At 39.6% G+C, this 16667-nt stretch overlaps 2 protein-coding genes across 9 annotated transcripts in view; one reads left to right on the top strand and one right to left on the bottom strand.

Annotated features, from left to right (window-relative positions):
* Window positions 1-16667, top strand: part of PRSS35 (serine protease 35) — a 161098-nt gene that overhangs the window by 18493 nt on the left and 125938 nt on the right. Inside the window, exon 1 of one of the 7 annotated variants that reach the window (XM_082216952.1) lies at window positions 2093-3954. The exons of the other annotated variants lie outside the window; for them this stretch is intronic. The gene's annotated coding sequence lies outside the window, so the exon portion shown is untranslated. Of the gene's footprint in view, window positions 1-2092; window positions 3955-16667 lie in introns of those variants that run through there. 7 annotated transcript variants of the gene reach the window in all.
* The window catches only part of ME1 (malic enzyme 1), a 118664-nt gene that overhangs the window by 21499 nt on the left and 80498 nt on the right, over window positions 1-16667 (bottom strand). For both annotated transcript variants that reach the window (XM_082216942.1, XM_082216941.1), the window contains exon 7: window positions 6321-6430. In XM_082216942.1, the coding sequence (XP_082073068.1) occupies window positions 6321-6430 (110 nt within the window). The remainder of the gene's footprint in view (window positions 1-6320; window positions 6431-16667) is intronic.

Below are 16667 nucleotides of genomic sequence, written 5' to 3'. Positions count from 1 at the left end.
AACTCATAAAATAACAATAATCCCATTGTGAAACAATATCTTACTGTAAAAACAATGGAGAAAACACACTGTTTTGATAAGAATTAAAGGATGAAGTAACTTGTAACTGAATCCAAATGTATTTAAAGTAATCTCTCTCTCTTTTACACACACACACACACACACACACACACAAAAACGTTTGGTATTTTACTGTATTTATTGGAGAATTATATATTTTACATATTATGATAATTGAATTACTAGTTACATATTATTCCCACAAGGCTGATGTCCACATCAAAATAACACATTAAATAAAATATTACTAAATATGTCCTTAAATAAGGTTATGCAAACTGCATAACACGTAAGAAAGTGTTCTATAAACCACGTCATGAAGAAATTTGACTTCTAGTCAAAAGCCTTATTTTGTTTTAAAAGGAGGAGGAAAAGGGACAACAAGGCAATCATAAGATCCATCAAAAGGCAAAATTTCTGTTAACATACATTTCAAATGCTTAGTAGGGAAAATCTGCTTCTCTAGACCATTGTGAACTTCAACACAGAATTCCCTTACTTCCATGTGTCACACCTGGGCAGTGAATATTCCCAGTTGTTTTCAGTATAAACAACGTAGACCAGTTTAAAGTTATACATGCCACAAACTGGCAATGACATGATGTAAAAATTAAGAATGCTAAAGCCTTACTAAGCAGTCTCCGGAGGATTATTTAAAAAAGAATAATACAAGAACCATTAAATTTCTACTAAGTTACTTTGGGGTTCAAACATCTTGCTCCTCTCAAGCTCACACTTTTGACATAGAGCTATTGTGTTTCTTCTGCACACAAATAACATCCCCCCACCCCATTTAAAATTTAAGTAGCACAGCAACTGCAACTGTCAGTGGAGTATAAATGTGCAAATGTCTCATGGACCTAATGGCTATCAGCTACAATATTACCAGTAGCAAGTGATTTAACACCCCCTTTATGAAGACTACTTTTAAGGTATCGAATACTTCCACACCCCTATCACCAGTGTGAGTGTGCACAAAGTACAGGACAGGCAACAATTCTAACCAAACACACACATTTTAACATCTCCCCTCTACTCCCAAGAATGTTCCATATGTTTTTGATGGTAGGCTATGTGCTTCCTCATTGTCCTTTTTTTTAAAAAAAGGAAGCATGTAGATTGAATGTTGCAACAGTAGCAGATGTTTAAAGTGGGTCTTCCATCTCCTCACCATAGTAGTTTTGCATTTCCTTGGTGAATTTCAGCTGCTTCTGACTAAAGGATGGGAGTGGCTCTGTGATAAAATCTCATGCTCAGTGGAAACAACCTGGATTCTTGTCAAGCCTCATGGGGCAGTAGACTCCCTTCTAAGAATACAAGTGTCACAGTGTCCTTAGCAAACCTTATTTTAGGTTTTATTAAAAAGCTATAAATGTCTGACATGGCAGATCACTTTGCTCTTTAATTTGTCATATACTTCATCTAGCCACTGCTTTCATAAAAGCACAGACATAAACTGCTTTCATGTTAATTTAATTCAACAGATACAGCACAATGAAGAAAACTCTGCAAAGAGCTTTCTCTCAACTCTTGTTTTCCCTTGCAAGCATGGACCTGGAACCTCACAGAGGGAAAATCTGCTGGTGAAGAACAAAGTGTGGAAAATAGTTGATAGGAAAGGGTTAAACATCCCCTTCCCCTGCAATTTCCCTGCTCTCAGTTGCCTCCTCCCTTCTCCACCTGGTAAAAAGAAAAAGAACAGAAAACTGTTCCTTTCAGCATACCTGGTGCCATGTTTGAGCTACATTTTATTCTTGAGGTTGAATCCCAAGTTCAACAAAGCTAGAATCCTTAAACTGATTACTCTGAATGCCCCTTCTTCCCTCTCGAAAGTAGCAGATGATATAATTCATTTACATTCATTTAACTCTGTCACAATGTATTATTGCTATCTCTTCTGACCCCTCTTTCTATTACTATTCTTTAGTCCTTGTTATTGTACAATAATATTAAATTAGATAAAAATGTTTAAAATTAAGTAGCTAAAGTAGAAGCAGCCCGTTCGCATCCTAAAGTAAACATAAGATGCGACTGCGCATGTTGCATTTTGCCACTTCTGCGCATGCGCGTGACGTCATTTTGAGTGTCTGCGCATGCGCGAGCGGTGAAACCTGGAAGTAACACACTCTGTTACTTCCGGGTTGCCACGGAGCGCAACCCGAAAATACTTAACTTGAAGCTACTTCAACCCGAGGTATGACTGTAATAGTTTCCAATGCCCTTTGAGAGAAGAATGTCAGTTTCTTAGGAGACATGCATCCAACTAGCTACAATAACAGAGTCATTGTAACCCCTGATCCATGCCACAGGGTGGGGTTAGGATGAGGTCGACATATTGCTCCACCAGACTCTGCTGGCCAGGGCTCCACCTCTACAGGGCATCCCTCAAAACATCCGCCAAAATTGTAGCAGAGCACACACTACTACCAGTGGTGTTCCCAATGGCAGTAACTATCACAAGGCTGCAAAACAGGAGCAGTGTGGAGCAGAGCTGTTGATGCATCCAAAGTGAGCGCCTTTTCCAGTAGCCTGGAGCAAACACAGGCAAAATCTGCCCTCCCCTTCTTCCCTAGACAGCAAGAATAGCAGGGCTTCAGACATGGCAGTGGATTCACTGCTTGATTCCACTCCTTTAGTCTCCTCTGGAACCTTGGATTGCTCTGTCTGTCACTACTCAGTATATTGGGCAATGAATGCTGTTGGCCATGGCATAGTCTTGAAATCTGCACACTTTGAAAGACAGATGTAAGAAACACTGAAAATAAGTTATGAGACAAGAGCCTGGGAAATAAAAACAACTGAGCAGGCAAGCCAAAGAATTCAACATTTGCGGTAAACATTTTACTAGCACACAAAAATCCATATGAGTACTATTAATAGCAAACAGTTTATATAAAACAACCTAATTGTATCTTCAGGTTCATTCCTAAAAGATGAATATTGTAATTCTCAAACAAGCAAAACTTGCATCAACAGTAAGCACTATGAGAGTTGGCGAGAAACAAAAAACATTGTTCATCTTGGCTATCAACCTTTTTCTGCTTGAAAATGAAATTAACACAGCACACAGCCAATAATTATTGCAGCCAGTAGCAGGAGAGATTAATAGTGCAATCCTATGCATAAGCTCTTTTGGCAGAGGGATCATAGGAATTTAATGGAAGCCTAGCTACATGACAGAGTGCAAGATATGACACCACCATATTATGTTGGTGGAGCTCTTCCGCTGTCAAAATTGTTCCTCCTGCTGTTCTCTTTTGTCTCTGACATGGCGTTGTGAGTTATGTGTGTGGGTTTTGTTTTTGGTTTTTTGACCAAGCATGCAAAAAGCGAGTGGCAGCATGTTGCCTCTTCCCCCAGCAGGTCTGTTTCCCATCTCATGCTTCCCAAATTTGTACCTTGTGCAATGAGTCACTAGAGAATGCTGCTATCAGTGTGTGTTTGTGGTGCCCCTTGTTGCATATCCTGACCATTCCCTTTGGCTGCTTGGCTTCCCTTTCCTTGGTAGGTCTTTAACCCTTGTTATTAAAGGGTTATGTGAGCTCTCTACAGATGCCGCTACCTGAGTGCTGTGTTGCGTGGGCTCCATTTCTTTCCTTTCATGTGTTGTGCTGCCATACAGTAATTGTGAGGAGCACAAGAAGATTCCAAACCCTGCCTGTAGTACAACCAGGGCTGATGGATTGCATTGTTGTGACATTGCTATATATGTGGTGATGTCAGGTGGTATACTGGAGGGTGGGGAATCCCTGTCATTCACTGGCTCTCTCTATCAGTAAGTGGCATGCAAGCATCATCACAAGCACCAGGGCTTTTTTTACAGGGGGAACTCAGTTCAATCGCCTCTCAGGTGGGCATCCTTGCCATTCTAAGAGAACAAGGGAGGTGTTTATGGTGAGTTCTGGCACTCTCTTTTTCTAGAAAAACAGCACAATACCTGATTAGTGGATTTTGATTGTTTTCCCAAGGATGCACCATTTTGGGATATTGATTTATCCCACCTTTCCTCTCTGGGGAACTATGTGGTGTGTTAATTTACATATCAACCCCAGGAGGCAGATCAGGCTGAAAGACGGAGACTGGTCGCCCATGTCCCTTAGTGAGCTTCATGAATGAGTGGGAATCTGAACCTGGGGTACCCAGTCCCAAACCAGCACCCTAACCACTACGCCACACAGCTTTCCCCTTCCCTCCTAAGCTGAGCCTGTATATAGTGGCTTTTCCACTAGCACAGGTGTTGGCATCCTTGCCTAATTGATGTATAGAATTGCTCTGTAATAATAGTATAGGTATTTTACTTAAAAAATAATGAGAGGAAAACTATTTATACCACCTTGAGCTCATATGAGGAAAGGTGGAGTTTAAATAAAATAAACAAACAAACTAGCCTAACTGGTTCAGCTAGTGGAAGCCTGCACAAGGACTTAGCTAGCATAATTGGGCTTTCCCCACTCCCCTCATGTGTTCCCTGCACCTTCAGAAATTGGTTCTGGTGGGAGAACCAGAACAGCACATGGGGGAAGGAGAGGCGAGATTGTTCCATCGAGGAAGCAGAAATGCCTGCACTGAGGGAATCTTTGTAACTGCATGATATTGAATTCCTCCCAAACAAACCTTTCAAACTTAATCAGTTCTTTTTGCCAGGACCAGACACTGCCATTCACCACTTAATAAATACCAGGAGAAGCAGACTGGAAACATCAGATATCCCCAGACAATCTGGTTCTGTTGCCTTGTTCACTTATTACCAGGCATACACTAGCTGTAGCAAATCTCTATACTCCAGCCCCTCCAGCATACACAAATATGCAAATGAAGATAAGCATATTTGAGGCAGAGGTGAGAGAAAGCTGCCACCACCAACAACATGCAATTATATATGCACAGTTGTTTCTGCTAGCAATAGCATTCAAGTCCATTTGCATATAGGATTAGACAAGTAGCTTTTCCCATGGTACTTCTCTATGTTCAAAGTTGCTGAGCAATACTTATTTGCACAACCTTCTTGCAAAAAAGTTATGCTGTGAGGCAACAATTTGCTCAAGCTTTAGTCCTTGGGCACAAATTCAAATCTGGATCTTTACAGTTCAAAGCAAATAATTCCAGTTCCTTTCACACATTTGCAGTCACGTGGGAGCCACCTTCCTGTTGTGAGAGATCTCATGCCACTAAGGAAGTTGTGTAGATATTGCAACCTTGTGGGCAGAACCAATCAATGCATCTCCCCCAATCCTCTTGAAAGACCCATTTGATTGGCCCTCCACATGGGGTTGCAGTATTTATTGCATTCTGCCCAGTAGAATGGGAAATGTAGTGTATATGGGTATTTTTAGGATTATAGCCAACTAAATCACTGCCTGTACAAAAATTAAGTGCAACAGGATTCCCCCTCTGTCTCCTCTACACACGCCCTATACACTTCAGATCTGCTCCAGTGGGTTGAAGGAACCCTCAGAGCAGCTTTGGTGTCCATACAGGGAGAGGAAAAGGAGGGGAAGTTCTGTTGCACTTGCACAAGTTGAATATAATCCACAGTTGTAGTTGTTGTTGAATACAACCCACATTTTCCCAAACAATAATAATTATTCTCTCCTCATGACTGAGCTGTAAGAATAGGCATGACTCCTCAGTATCCATTTATATTTTGCAACACATTTAAAGTATATTGATTTACAGACACTGTGCTGTCCACTGTCTGCAAAAGAAAGTTACCAAAGATGTCTTAGTGTGCACATCTGTCATGCATCAATAAATTGATGCTACTTTTATTGCCAGAGTTTGGGGCATTGCAATTTCCTCAAGTGCTCATTAACCTATGTGCAACCTTCGTGTCCTCTATTCCTGTGTCATCACTCAGGATCTGTAGAAGAATTTCTTCTACATCTGAAAAAATGAGCTGGGTAGGTCATTTTATTTCAGCCTTTTTCACATCTTAACTAAAACTGGAGAAATTCCAAACACACAAAATTAACACAAGTTTGGCTTTAAAATGTTGAAGCAGAGAAGGAATATGTGACTAACAATCTAATCCTTAATCTTGCTGTACCAGCACATATATTCTTAGAATAAAAACCAAAAAAATCCCACAATATTACTTGGACACAATATTTCAATGACATTGCAAGCAGTTAAATGGTCATTCTATGAATCTCCTCAAGCACAACTGAATAACCTAACTGGATATATATTTCATTTACATACAAAATTATTAAAGTTGACAGTTTGTCTCTTTAACTAGAACAATAGATATATTTTATTACCTTGAATGTCATCGTTGAAAGTGCAGTATAGGTTGCGATATTTATTCAGAAGACGGAATGCATTTGTATTAGCAAAATCCTCAAACTGAATGAGGCAGTTTCTGCCATACCTAGGGGTACAAAATATCATAAACTTAAAACAGAAATAACAAACTTAAGTTGTAATATGCTGGTCACCTGCCTTATGCTATAGTTGAGAAATGCGTTGTGGACTGCCTTCCTAGTGAGCTCTGTCTCCCTTATTATTAATTTTCAAGAAGTGCTTTAAAACATTCCTGCTCATTTCAATTAACTTCTTGCACCTTTTCCTAGAAAGAATATGGTATATGGACCTGTGATACATAGGATGAAAATTGAAAGATTATTGGCTGAGGTCACCTGCTGCAGCTAGATCTATTTGAAAATCACCAAACAAACTCTGTTACTGCTTTCAGATTGGATTAAAAGCAAAATTGGTTATTCTTATTAATCCTCTACATAGATCTGTTAATCATATGCATGGATTTTATTTCTGTGGAGGAACAACCTATGCTATTAGAGTTATACAGATGAGGAAACAAAGCTGGAACCTATGATATACAATCACTTGAAATAGCACCTATGTACATACGTACATTAACATTTACACAGTCCCATTATGCCTGCATCATCACGACATATACTAGCAATCCTTCTCACTCAAAACGCCCCACACATTATACTATTACTTTTATATGGGGGAGAAATGATACATTCACTGGTTATACACATATTTTATTCCAGTATAATCATCCACAACCTCCTATATTAAATAACACTGTAAAGATGGTTTAGGGAACAGTACAATCTAATTAGCCCCACATCCCAGTAGGTCTTACAGCAGTTAATAAATCTTGCACAGTGTCAATACACAGTAGACTGAGTTCTAAGGCTAAAATCTACTAATGCCATGGGTACGGTACTTTCCCTATGGAGCTAACAACCAAGACAACATTTAACCTTTAGCAATCTGTTTTTGCTTCAGAGGAAATGCATGCATAACCAAAAAGTTAGAGCTTTCAATTAATATCTAAAGCAGGCCTCAAATTAGCTTCTGAATTGAGGTTTTTCACAAAATATTTGTATGGCTCTTCAGCTGTCATGCCATTTCAGCACTTCTCAACAAAATATCCTCATCTGGTTTTGTTTGTTTCCATTTTGTGATGCTTTTCAACACTCATCATTAAATAACATGGTACCACCAGATAACAAAGATAGTATAGAGCCCAAATTAGCAGACCTGCACTTTCCAACACCTACTTATGCTATAATGAAGAGATAGAAAGGCATCTTATAATAAATAGATTGAAATAACATAGACATCACTGTGCCTTTTAAAAATTTGCAGCACAATGGCTTCTTGGAAGGGTCAAACCAAAAAAGTTAAACTCTTCCAAGAATATTAGAGGCACTCTATAATTTTACTATTATTTGAGTATGCTAGGGGAGAAATAAATGTCACATAATCTTCTAAAAATGCTAGTACTGTTATAAGATCTGTATTACATAACTGTGAATTATTCCTTGAAATAAAAATGTGGGTGTTATTAAAGCATTAGCAGCCTCATACCCAGCACTGCTCGAGAACTCTAAGAAACCAAAAAATCTGTGCAGTGGTTAAAATCAGTGCTGTCTGACATCTTTATTGAAATGGTGTCCCACTGTATATCTGAAGACAGACAAAATCCTGCTCCTTCATCTCAGGAACCAACATTTGGTTACAATATCTTAACAGGTGCCCAAATACAGAGAGAACAGACAACTTTCTAAAATATATAGTAGACTGAAGGCATAAAGAATCGAACAGTTTCCACTTTTCTCATACTTTTTGGATCACAGCTCAATATTATGTACATTTATTCTGGAATAAGCCCCACTAAGTTCAATTTATATAGAACTGTCAACTCAGAGTACCTTCCTGGAACTCAGATTTCCCATATGTTTTATGGAGCATTATCTGTGAAGGAAACCCCTTTCTTCACAGTGCCATAAAAGTTGACCAGTTAGTTTAACCAAGCAGGAATACATAAACATTTCTCTGTTTTGAGAATCTTAACCTTGAATTTAGTCTGTCCAGTTTCTCTCCCACTGTGACTATCCTTGCTGCCTCAAACATTCCCTAACACATAGGGGGCACATTCCCTAACACATAGGACCAACTTTAGGTATTTTGATATTCTTGATGTTCTGGAGGCTGCACGCCAGCAGTGGGTGTGTCTAAAACTGGGTACAGTCACCCTACACTCACACATGTAGATGCACGCACACAAGGCAGGCATGTCAGCATCCAGCTGGCTAGGCCCCAGCTGAATCGTCTCCCTCTCAGCCATCACACTGCGGAGATTCATAGACCTCTGGCTCCGATGTAAATCAGCGACTCAAGCTTGCTGCCTTGAGCACATTATACGTAGCAGTGTAACTGCACAACAGAAGAGGCTGAGGCTGTGGATACATACTAAAACTACGGATTTATTTTACATAAATCAGAACAAAGAAACATGTCGTCTCTCCTTGCCGTCTTCTCGGAGAGAGATTCAAAACAAAAGCAATACACAGAGCGTAAGTTCCGCTCATGGGACCCAGCAGTCTGTGCTGGAATGTAAACAGACATGTGACATGCAACAATCCCATGTCTGCAACAAAAGGTGGAATAGAATGTCCCAACAAGGCATACACACAGAGACATAGCTCCCTGCTTCTTAGCTGATTTGTGCAGATGAGTTAGGGAGAGGGCTATTGATCCCTCTCCAGTCAACAAATTAACAACCTGATGAGATCAGGCAATTTACATCCCTAGCCGGCCTCTGAGCTCCACCCACCCCACCACTGTGTCCAGTAGTAGTAGTAATATGATTATTACTTTGCCAACAAACAAAATATTTTGCCAGAAAACTCTGCAAACTGGGGAGTAGCCATCCCTGTTCTAAGAAACACTTACCCTCTTTACCCCTGGGATTACTGATGTACTTGCCCTAGCAACTCCTCCTCACTGAGCCTCGGCCTAGAGCTGACCATCCCTATAACAATGAGCTCTTTCCACAATAAACTTGGGTCAGTTTGCAATGGAATTTTTTCCATTACGAAGTACTGTTCTAAGCTGCTACCAATAATTGGATTACTGCTGCCCCAAAGCCTAGGAAGCGGTATGAGTCACAGAACATCTGGATTCCCTGATCCTCACTGCTTCTTAGTCATAATTGTTGTCCTCTTTCCCATCTGGTGCTGTGATCTCTTGCTTCCTTCAGGTTCACTGAGATTTCAATGAATCAATTTTAATCCACCACCCCATGTTTTGAGGGGTTTGCTATTACTAAAGAATCTCAGTAATAAAAGTCCAGTATATTTCCCCCCTCTCTTATTTCTATTTTCTTCAATGCAGGGTCTTCATTCATCCGACTCTCTTCTTGTTAAGCCCCTTATCTCTTTTATTAAACATAACCATAATTTCTCTCTTAAACATAAGTTGCTGCTATACACCAAGTCAAATCACTGTTTCAGCAAATTCAATACTAAACTCTCCAAGGTCTCATGCAGATACCTTCCTCAGCCTGATTAATATTAATATTTTGGCAATCATAGCTATATTTTATATGGCATGCTTTAACTGGAGATGTCCAGAACTTTTCTGCACACAGCACACATGTGCTAGCAATGAACTACACCTAGAACTGTTTTATGACTAACTTCTTGTCTTCTATTCTAAATTTTACATTTTTAAGTGTGTATGTATTAGGGGTGTGCCCTGATCATATTTGGACCCCAAAGCACAGGACCAGATAAAATAAATCACCTTGATTGCAAGTTATGAAGGAACTCCCTCTGCACCTTCCTGATCCTGGTATTTTCCTAAAGTTGGATTCTCCCTCTTACCCCACATTCCAACATCTTCCTTATTTACGTAGTAAACTTAAGAGGGGTTTTTTTAGTATACTGTCCACAGCATTTATTTGATACCTGGATGGACGAAACACTTCAGGGTTCTTTGCTTTGAATTGTGCAACTTTGTAAAGCTCCTGTTTAACCTCAGATGTGCTCAGTTTTCCACAAATACATTCCAAATTGTCTTAAGCCTTTGTCCAAATCCAGTGCACTCCCCTAGCGTGTACGGCTGGAGATAATATGTAGATATATAATAGAAGGCACTTCAGTTTGCAGCACTTCCACAAATTCCTCTCTCATCACATCACAACTGTTGCAGCAGAAAAGAGACAAGCCAAAACCCTGTTCCATGTGTGGAACAATGCTCACACTTCTCTGGGTTCAAGAAACTTTATACATTTTCACAATCGAAACTTGAAATGTTGTGGACACATTGTCCAAGTAATTCAAATTATGAAGAAGAAAAATCTGATAACAGGAAATTTTGTAACTTTCACTCAGAACACAGGATATACACTATGCTACACCTCAACATAGCAATCAGCACTGTTATACACAGCAAGCATTAAAAGCCATACATGAGACATTGTGAAGATGTGTGGTTTCTCCTCACAGCTTTAAATAGCCTTAGGAGAAGTTCACATTTCATTATGTAAATGGTATTGTAGATATATAATAGAAGGCACTTCATAGGCGTTCCTTTTACCATCTATACTAAGAAGTACCATTATTTGCACAAGTCTACTCTGTATTCCTTCACTACTTCAGTCCGTTTTGCTTCCTTTCTCAGTTTTTTGTTACTGCTATGATCCAAGTACTAATGCAATATCTATTCATTTTGTTTTACTTTGTTTTTTATGATCTGTTTTGGCAAGGACCTTCTAAATCTCTTGTAAAGTTCCTTCTTTCAATACTATATTAATAATTATTATTTCATTCCTTTATCACAATACAATTTTGGGCTATGATGCTGAAAGACAGCAGAGCTACAGTGAAGTCAATTTTGGCTTAAGAAAAATATTAAATAAGCACCATATGTTCTTTGTAAACAGTACGATATTCAGAAAATAAGATTTTAACTGAGGAAACCTTGGTTTTCAGGATTTCCGAGCTAGAGGCACTTGCAATTAGCTTATTATCTCTTGAGCAAAATAAGTTCTTAATAACAACGGTTATAAACATGTCATATATATATATATATATATATATATATATATATATATATATATTACACAAGTAGTCTGGATTTCTGGGATTGCATGCATTCTCTATGCCTTCCTTTTCTCCACTGCCACAATATGACTTGGCAAAGGTATTGTGTATCATTTCTCCTGCAAAGTCCATGGAAATTAAAGAAGGTAGTTGTATCCTCAAAATGGAGATTGTTATTGTTAAGTATTTTACAGTACTACCATACAGTACTGATTTTTTAAACAGACCAAGCTAAATTGTAAAAGTTATATCAGCTGTGAATAAGGTACAGTCAGGCTTACTAAAAACAAACAAACCACCCTTTAGTAAGCTTAAGGTTTTACTTATCAACCTGTGAATTTGCCTTCTTGTATTCTGCATGGCCAGCAGACCTCACAAAGGGTGGCTCGACCGCTCCTTGGCATACAGCCATGGGACTAAACTGCAGGTTTGGCAGACTTAAGCAGGAGACTGCCAAAGTCAGTTATGGTGACATCCAAAGCTAAGTAACCTGAAGACTAGAATTAGACATCTCAAAATATCAGATAAAACTATAGGCTTAAGATTAGGAATATCAGGCGTAATAGCCAGCCAATTTCATTCCTTTTCATTTTCTTAAGACTATTCTGATACTGCATCTACAAGAATTAAAAACTTAAGAAAAGATGCACTCTTGACCCTTTTATTATGGATCAAACTATAAGTATCTTGTTTCATATTTGCCTTATTTGAAGATTAATCCCCTTATATGTTTACATAATTTATTTTAAAATAAAATATGCCTGCAATAGATAAAGGGTAATATCCAATAATAATCATACTCAGAGTAGATCTATTTAGATCAATGGGTCTACTCACAGCATTACTTACTTCGTTTTCACCCAAGGTGCTTATTTGTTTTGGATTAATTGCCATCCCTTATTTTGAAAAGTATTGAATTTTAACTTATGACTCAGACAAGTCATTTCTTATTAATGTAAGCCCTTGAGACCATCAGAGCAGGATAAAAATACGTTCCTCCAGTATTATGTTTCTGGACACAAGCCAAACATATCTACATATTGTATGAAGACTCTGAATGTTAAGATTGTTTTCTAAAAGTGCGGATTAGTAAATCAAAACTTATACATGAAATATTTCTTAAAAGTTGTCATAGATACCTCAGTGTTTAACCAAAATTTGTCACACTCAAAGGTTGAAGGTGGGGACAACACAACCCAGGTACTTCGCCCAAGCAAAACCCCACTTGCATCCAGCTCAATGTTCTGGAGGAATCTACTCTTCTTCTGACAGTAGAACTGATTTGCATATGTGGTAAAAGCAGTCCCATCCTTCTCTTTCTCTCAGCAACCACAGACTACCTCTAGCTCCAGGTTAGACTAGGTAGGAAGAAAGGAAAACTGTCTAATTAAGGAAGGTGTGTTTGTCAGCTTCAGAACTGACATATTTTAACTTTTCTTTCACAAGGCTTACACCCAACCTAGATATTTTGGGGCAGCCATGCATTGGACTTCTCCGTTCACATGTAAAGCCCTCCATCTCCATACCTTTTTGAGAAATTTCCCCTCACCAATAACAGACGAGCATAAAATTGGTTAAAGCAATGGAATGCAGCAAGTATTTATTTAATAAATAAATCTAGTAGCGAGTGTGTCCCTTTCCCTACAGCCTCTTCTTCTTGCATATTGTCAGGGCTGCTACCCAGTCCCAGCTCACATAGGACCACGTTAGCCAGCGTTCACGTTAAAAGAGTCTTTATTGGGTTACAGGTTCCATTTCCAAACTGCAATGTGCAGCCCTACGTCTTCTATGTCAGACCGGCGAAGACCCGTCTGAGTCTCCGCCTCTAGCACACCAGCTTAATACCCTAGCCTTGCTCCACCTCCTGCGCCTTTCCTTCCGTCTCTGGGTCCTTCTGCCCCCCGGGGTCTCTTCTTTCCTACTCTCTTCTGACGCGGACCCCCCTGACCCTTCCGCCTCCTTGCGGCGGGCTTTGGGACCTGGCTCACTCTCCGGGCTGCTTACTGCGCCAGCTTCCGCTGCATTTGAACTTGGCGCGCGCGCCCAACTCTCTACCTTCCTCTTGATCGTTTCGTCGCTCCCCGAGGTGGGCGTGACTACTCCTGACTCATGCCCTCCCTCCTGCTGAAAGCCTCCGGAACCCGATGTCTGGTCCCCTTTCTCCCCGCTGCTCCCGGCTGGGCATGTGGGTCCCGATCTCCAACTGCTGCTCTCTGATCCCTCTCTGGACCCTTCTTCCTGGGGTGTCCCCCTGCTTTCCCCCCTTGCTCTGACCGCTGGCGCTCCCTTCTGGGAATCCTCGGACTCACTGGACAGGCTTGGTGATCTCGGGTCGTCATCCCCACTCATCCTTCCTTCGTATTCCTCCCCCTCGCTCTCTGTCTCCTCCCTTCTCTGCGTCTCTGCTCCTGAACCCCTGACACATATGTTTCCTATGCTTTTTATGAGAATGGAGCAGACATGCTGTAGAATCTCTACCTAGGTGTAGCTGTTATATGTCCCAACCTTTTCATCAAGGTAAAGAGGTCAGAAACAATCCTTATCCTCTTTGGTCACTATCTTGCCCCGGACTCCTAACCCAAAGACCCCATTCCTTGTCCTGAATTCTCTGTGAACTGCAGAGTTCTTGGAGAGCAAGAGAAGTGGTTTTGCTGCCTCCGTGATGGGCTTTTCTTGAAGCAGCCCAATGCAATGGCAGAGAAAACACCCTTTCTCTATGAGAGGAGAAACAGGGTGGTGTTTGTTTGTTTGTTTGTTTGTTTGTTTGTTTGTTTGGGGCCTTTTCTGCTTTTGCAGAAGGCAAAAAAGTGTCTTACTGGACAAAAAGCACAGCACAAATGCACAAAAAGCAACCCTTCCAAATTCTTTGTACAAGCTACAAGAAGTGTGAGGCGGGGAGTGTCATGACAACCACAAATCAAACTTAGCTATTAAGCTAAGCCAACTTTTGTTGGCTCTATGGACTTACAATCAGAGCTTGAAAGCAGCTGAACCGTTAAAATGAAAAGGGAATGGGGTTTGTTTCAGAAGGGGGAGAAGCCTTGAAAAGCTCTTGATGAAGGTTGTGGCATCTGCACAAGGCCTACTAAATTGGGAATTAATTGAAGCAAGCTAACAACTGATATCAGGCATTCTGAGAAAGTACTTACATATGGACTATGTGTTAAAATTAGAAAACCATGCCATATCTACCATAGCTTGCAAAGTGTAGCACTTGGATTCATTTTATACAAGCATAATATATCTTAAATAATAAAATCAATCAATGTTTGTATACATAATAGTAAATATTTCATTATGTGTCTAACAGCAAGCATGTGTGACTTCACCATATCAAGTAATGTAATGTTGAGGCTCAAGTATAGGTTTAGAAATCTCAGTCATCTAAGAAAATGTGCTAAGAAAATGGGGCAGGAGGAGGGTTAATGACTGCAGTTGCATAAAATAAAATGATAATCTCTGGGGCGTCTCTATTTCAAAATGTTTATAGAATATATTTTTCCCCAAAGTACTGAAAACATACTCTTATTCTTTGTCTGTTTTCAAAAATACAAAAAGATCCACTCCCGAACCCCCCACAAGGAGCGGAACATGGTAGTATTTGATATCCTTTGTTTCCAAAGGTGGAATTATAGGCAGCTCAGAACTTTCCAGCAGTACCATTCAGGGAACCAATTACTGAGCTAATTAGGCTATCTGCTTTGCTGCCAGAATCTTAATACTGTTATGAGCAATAATTTACTCAATTTCAGATTAGTTTCACAATGATACCAGTGAAAGAATTCAGTTATTTATTTCCCCTACATCTCATTTGCTTTGTTTATAGGCAATAAGCAGAGTGGCCATTCACAGTACAATCCTTATGCATTTTTTTCCTCAGAAGCAAGTCCCAGGGCATTCCAGTGGGGCTTTACTTCCAGGAAAGAGTGTATAGAGTTGCAGCCTTAGCTAATTTTAATCTGCTTAAAATGTACCACTGTTCCAAATACAGATTCAAATTATCAAACACAATAGTAAGGAAACATCTTGATTAAAATGCCTCTTCCCTACTGTGGTCTGGAAAGATGTGTAGTAACTGTATCTATCTGTCCAGAAAGGCTTGTCCCTAGGGATTGAGTTAATGAGATCTTGGAAGTGCATTCAGTCTAGTAGATGTGAAAATCTTCCAACACTGTTCAGGTAGAACAATTTTACTGACATACGATTCCACTCAGTATCTCATGCTTTATTACTTTTCAATGCAAAACTAGGAATTGAGCCAATTTTATATTGCTGAAATTGTTGTGCCTTCACCTAGAAAGCATTTAAACATCCCTCTGCTTCTGGAACTGAATGAAAGTAGTAACAATTACTGGATATTATTAGACTCTGGTATGCTTCCTAGCAAACTAAAAACCAAGAAACTAAGGGCCTTTTTTTTTTTTAGTACACACCAGCAATTTTCTAAAAACCTGAACTGTGAGACGTGCCTAAATGTCAACTCCCATCCTCATTTAACATGACAGGGATGGTGGCTTAGCTGACTTGGCTTTCGGCAAAATAGCACCGGGGGCTGCCTCACTAGGTACCCCATTCTCAACTTTGAGCTCAACAGAAGATTACAGAGCCCCATAAAAATTCTGTAGATGTAAGATGTATAAAAATTGTTCACTGACTTTCTCATTCCACATAAGTGTTAAATACTTGGCAAAAGCAGGTATGATTTTTGCAATGTGGATATTAATTTTTTTCTTTATTTTTTTAAAATACCACAGGACCAGCCCTTTCCTTAAAAGGAGCCTTAACAAAGAAGAAAGTTCCAAAGGGATGATTGCAGCTAAATGCTGATTTTGTGGGTTCATAGAATCATAGAATCATAGAGTTGGAAGAGACCACAAGGGTCATGGAGTCCAACCCCCTGCCAAGCAGGAAACAAAGGGAAAAATAAGGGGAAAAGGGAAAAATAAGGGTTCACCTTATCTGTACTTAAAAACAGCCATAAAAACAAGACGAATAAAATTACAAGATAATAAAATAGTAATCATACAAAGCCTAAAAAAAGAATGTGTGACATAAAATATATTCTATAGTGAAATACAAGGTTCATATTTGTACCAAACATACCAAATCTTCATGAATGTTGCAAAATAAACTCCTATTTAATGGGAACGTGCCAACCATGAGATGGTTTGCTCACATAAACCAAATGGAACTCTAAGCAGAAGCAAAGTCACGAGGGTTCTGCAACAGCCCTGGAGG

This window comes from Podarcis vaucheri (genome assembly GCF_965113315.1).
Source record: "Podarcis vaucheri genome assembly, chromosome: 3".
Taxonomy (NCBI): domain Eukaryota; kingdom Metazoa; phylum Chordata; class Lepidosauria; order Squamata; family Lacertidae; genus Podarcis; species Podarcis vaucheri.
The sequence above is the reverse complement of the archived record's forward strand: the minus strand, read 5'-3'. Positions and strand labels throughout refer to the sequence as shown.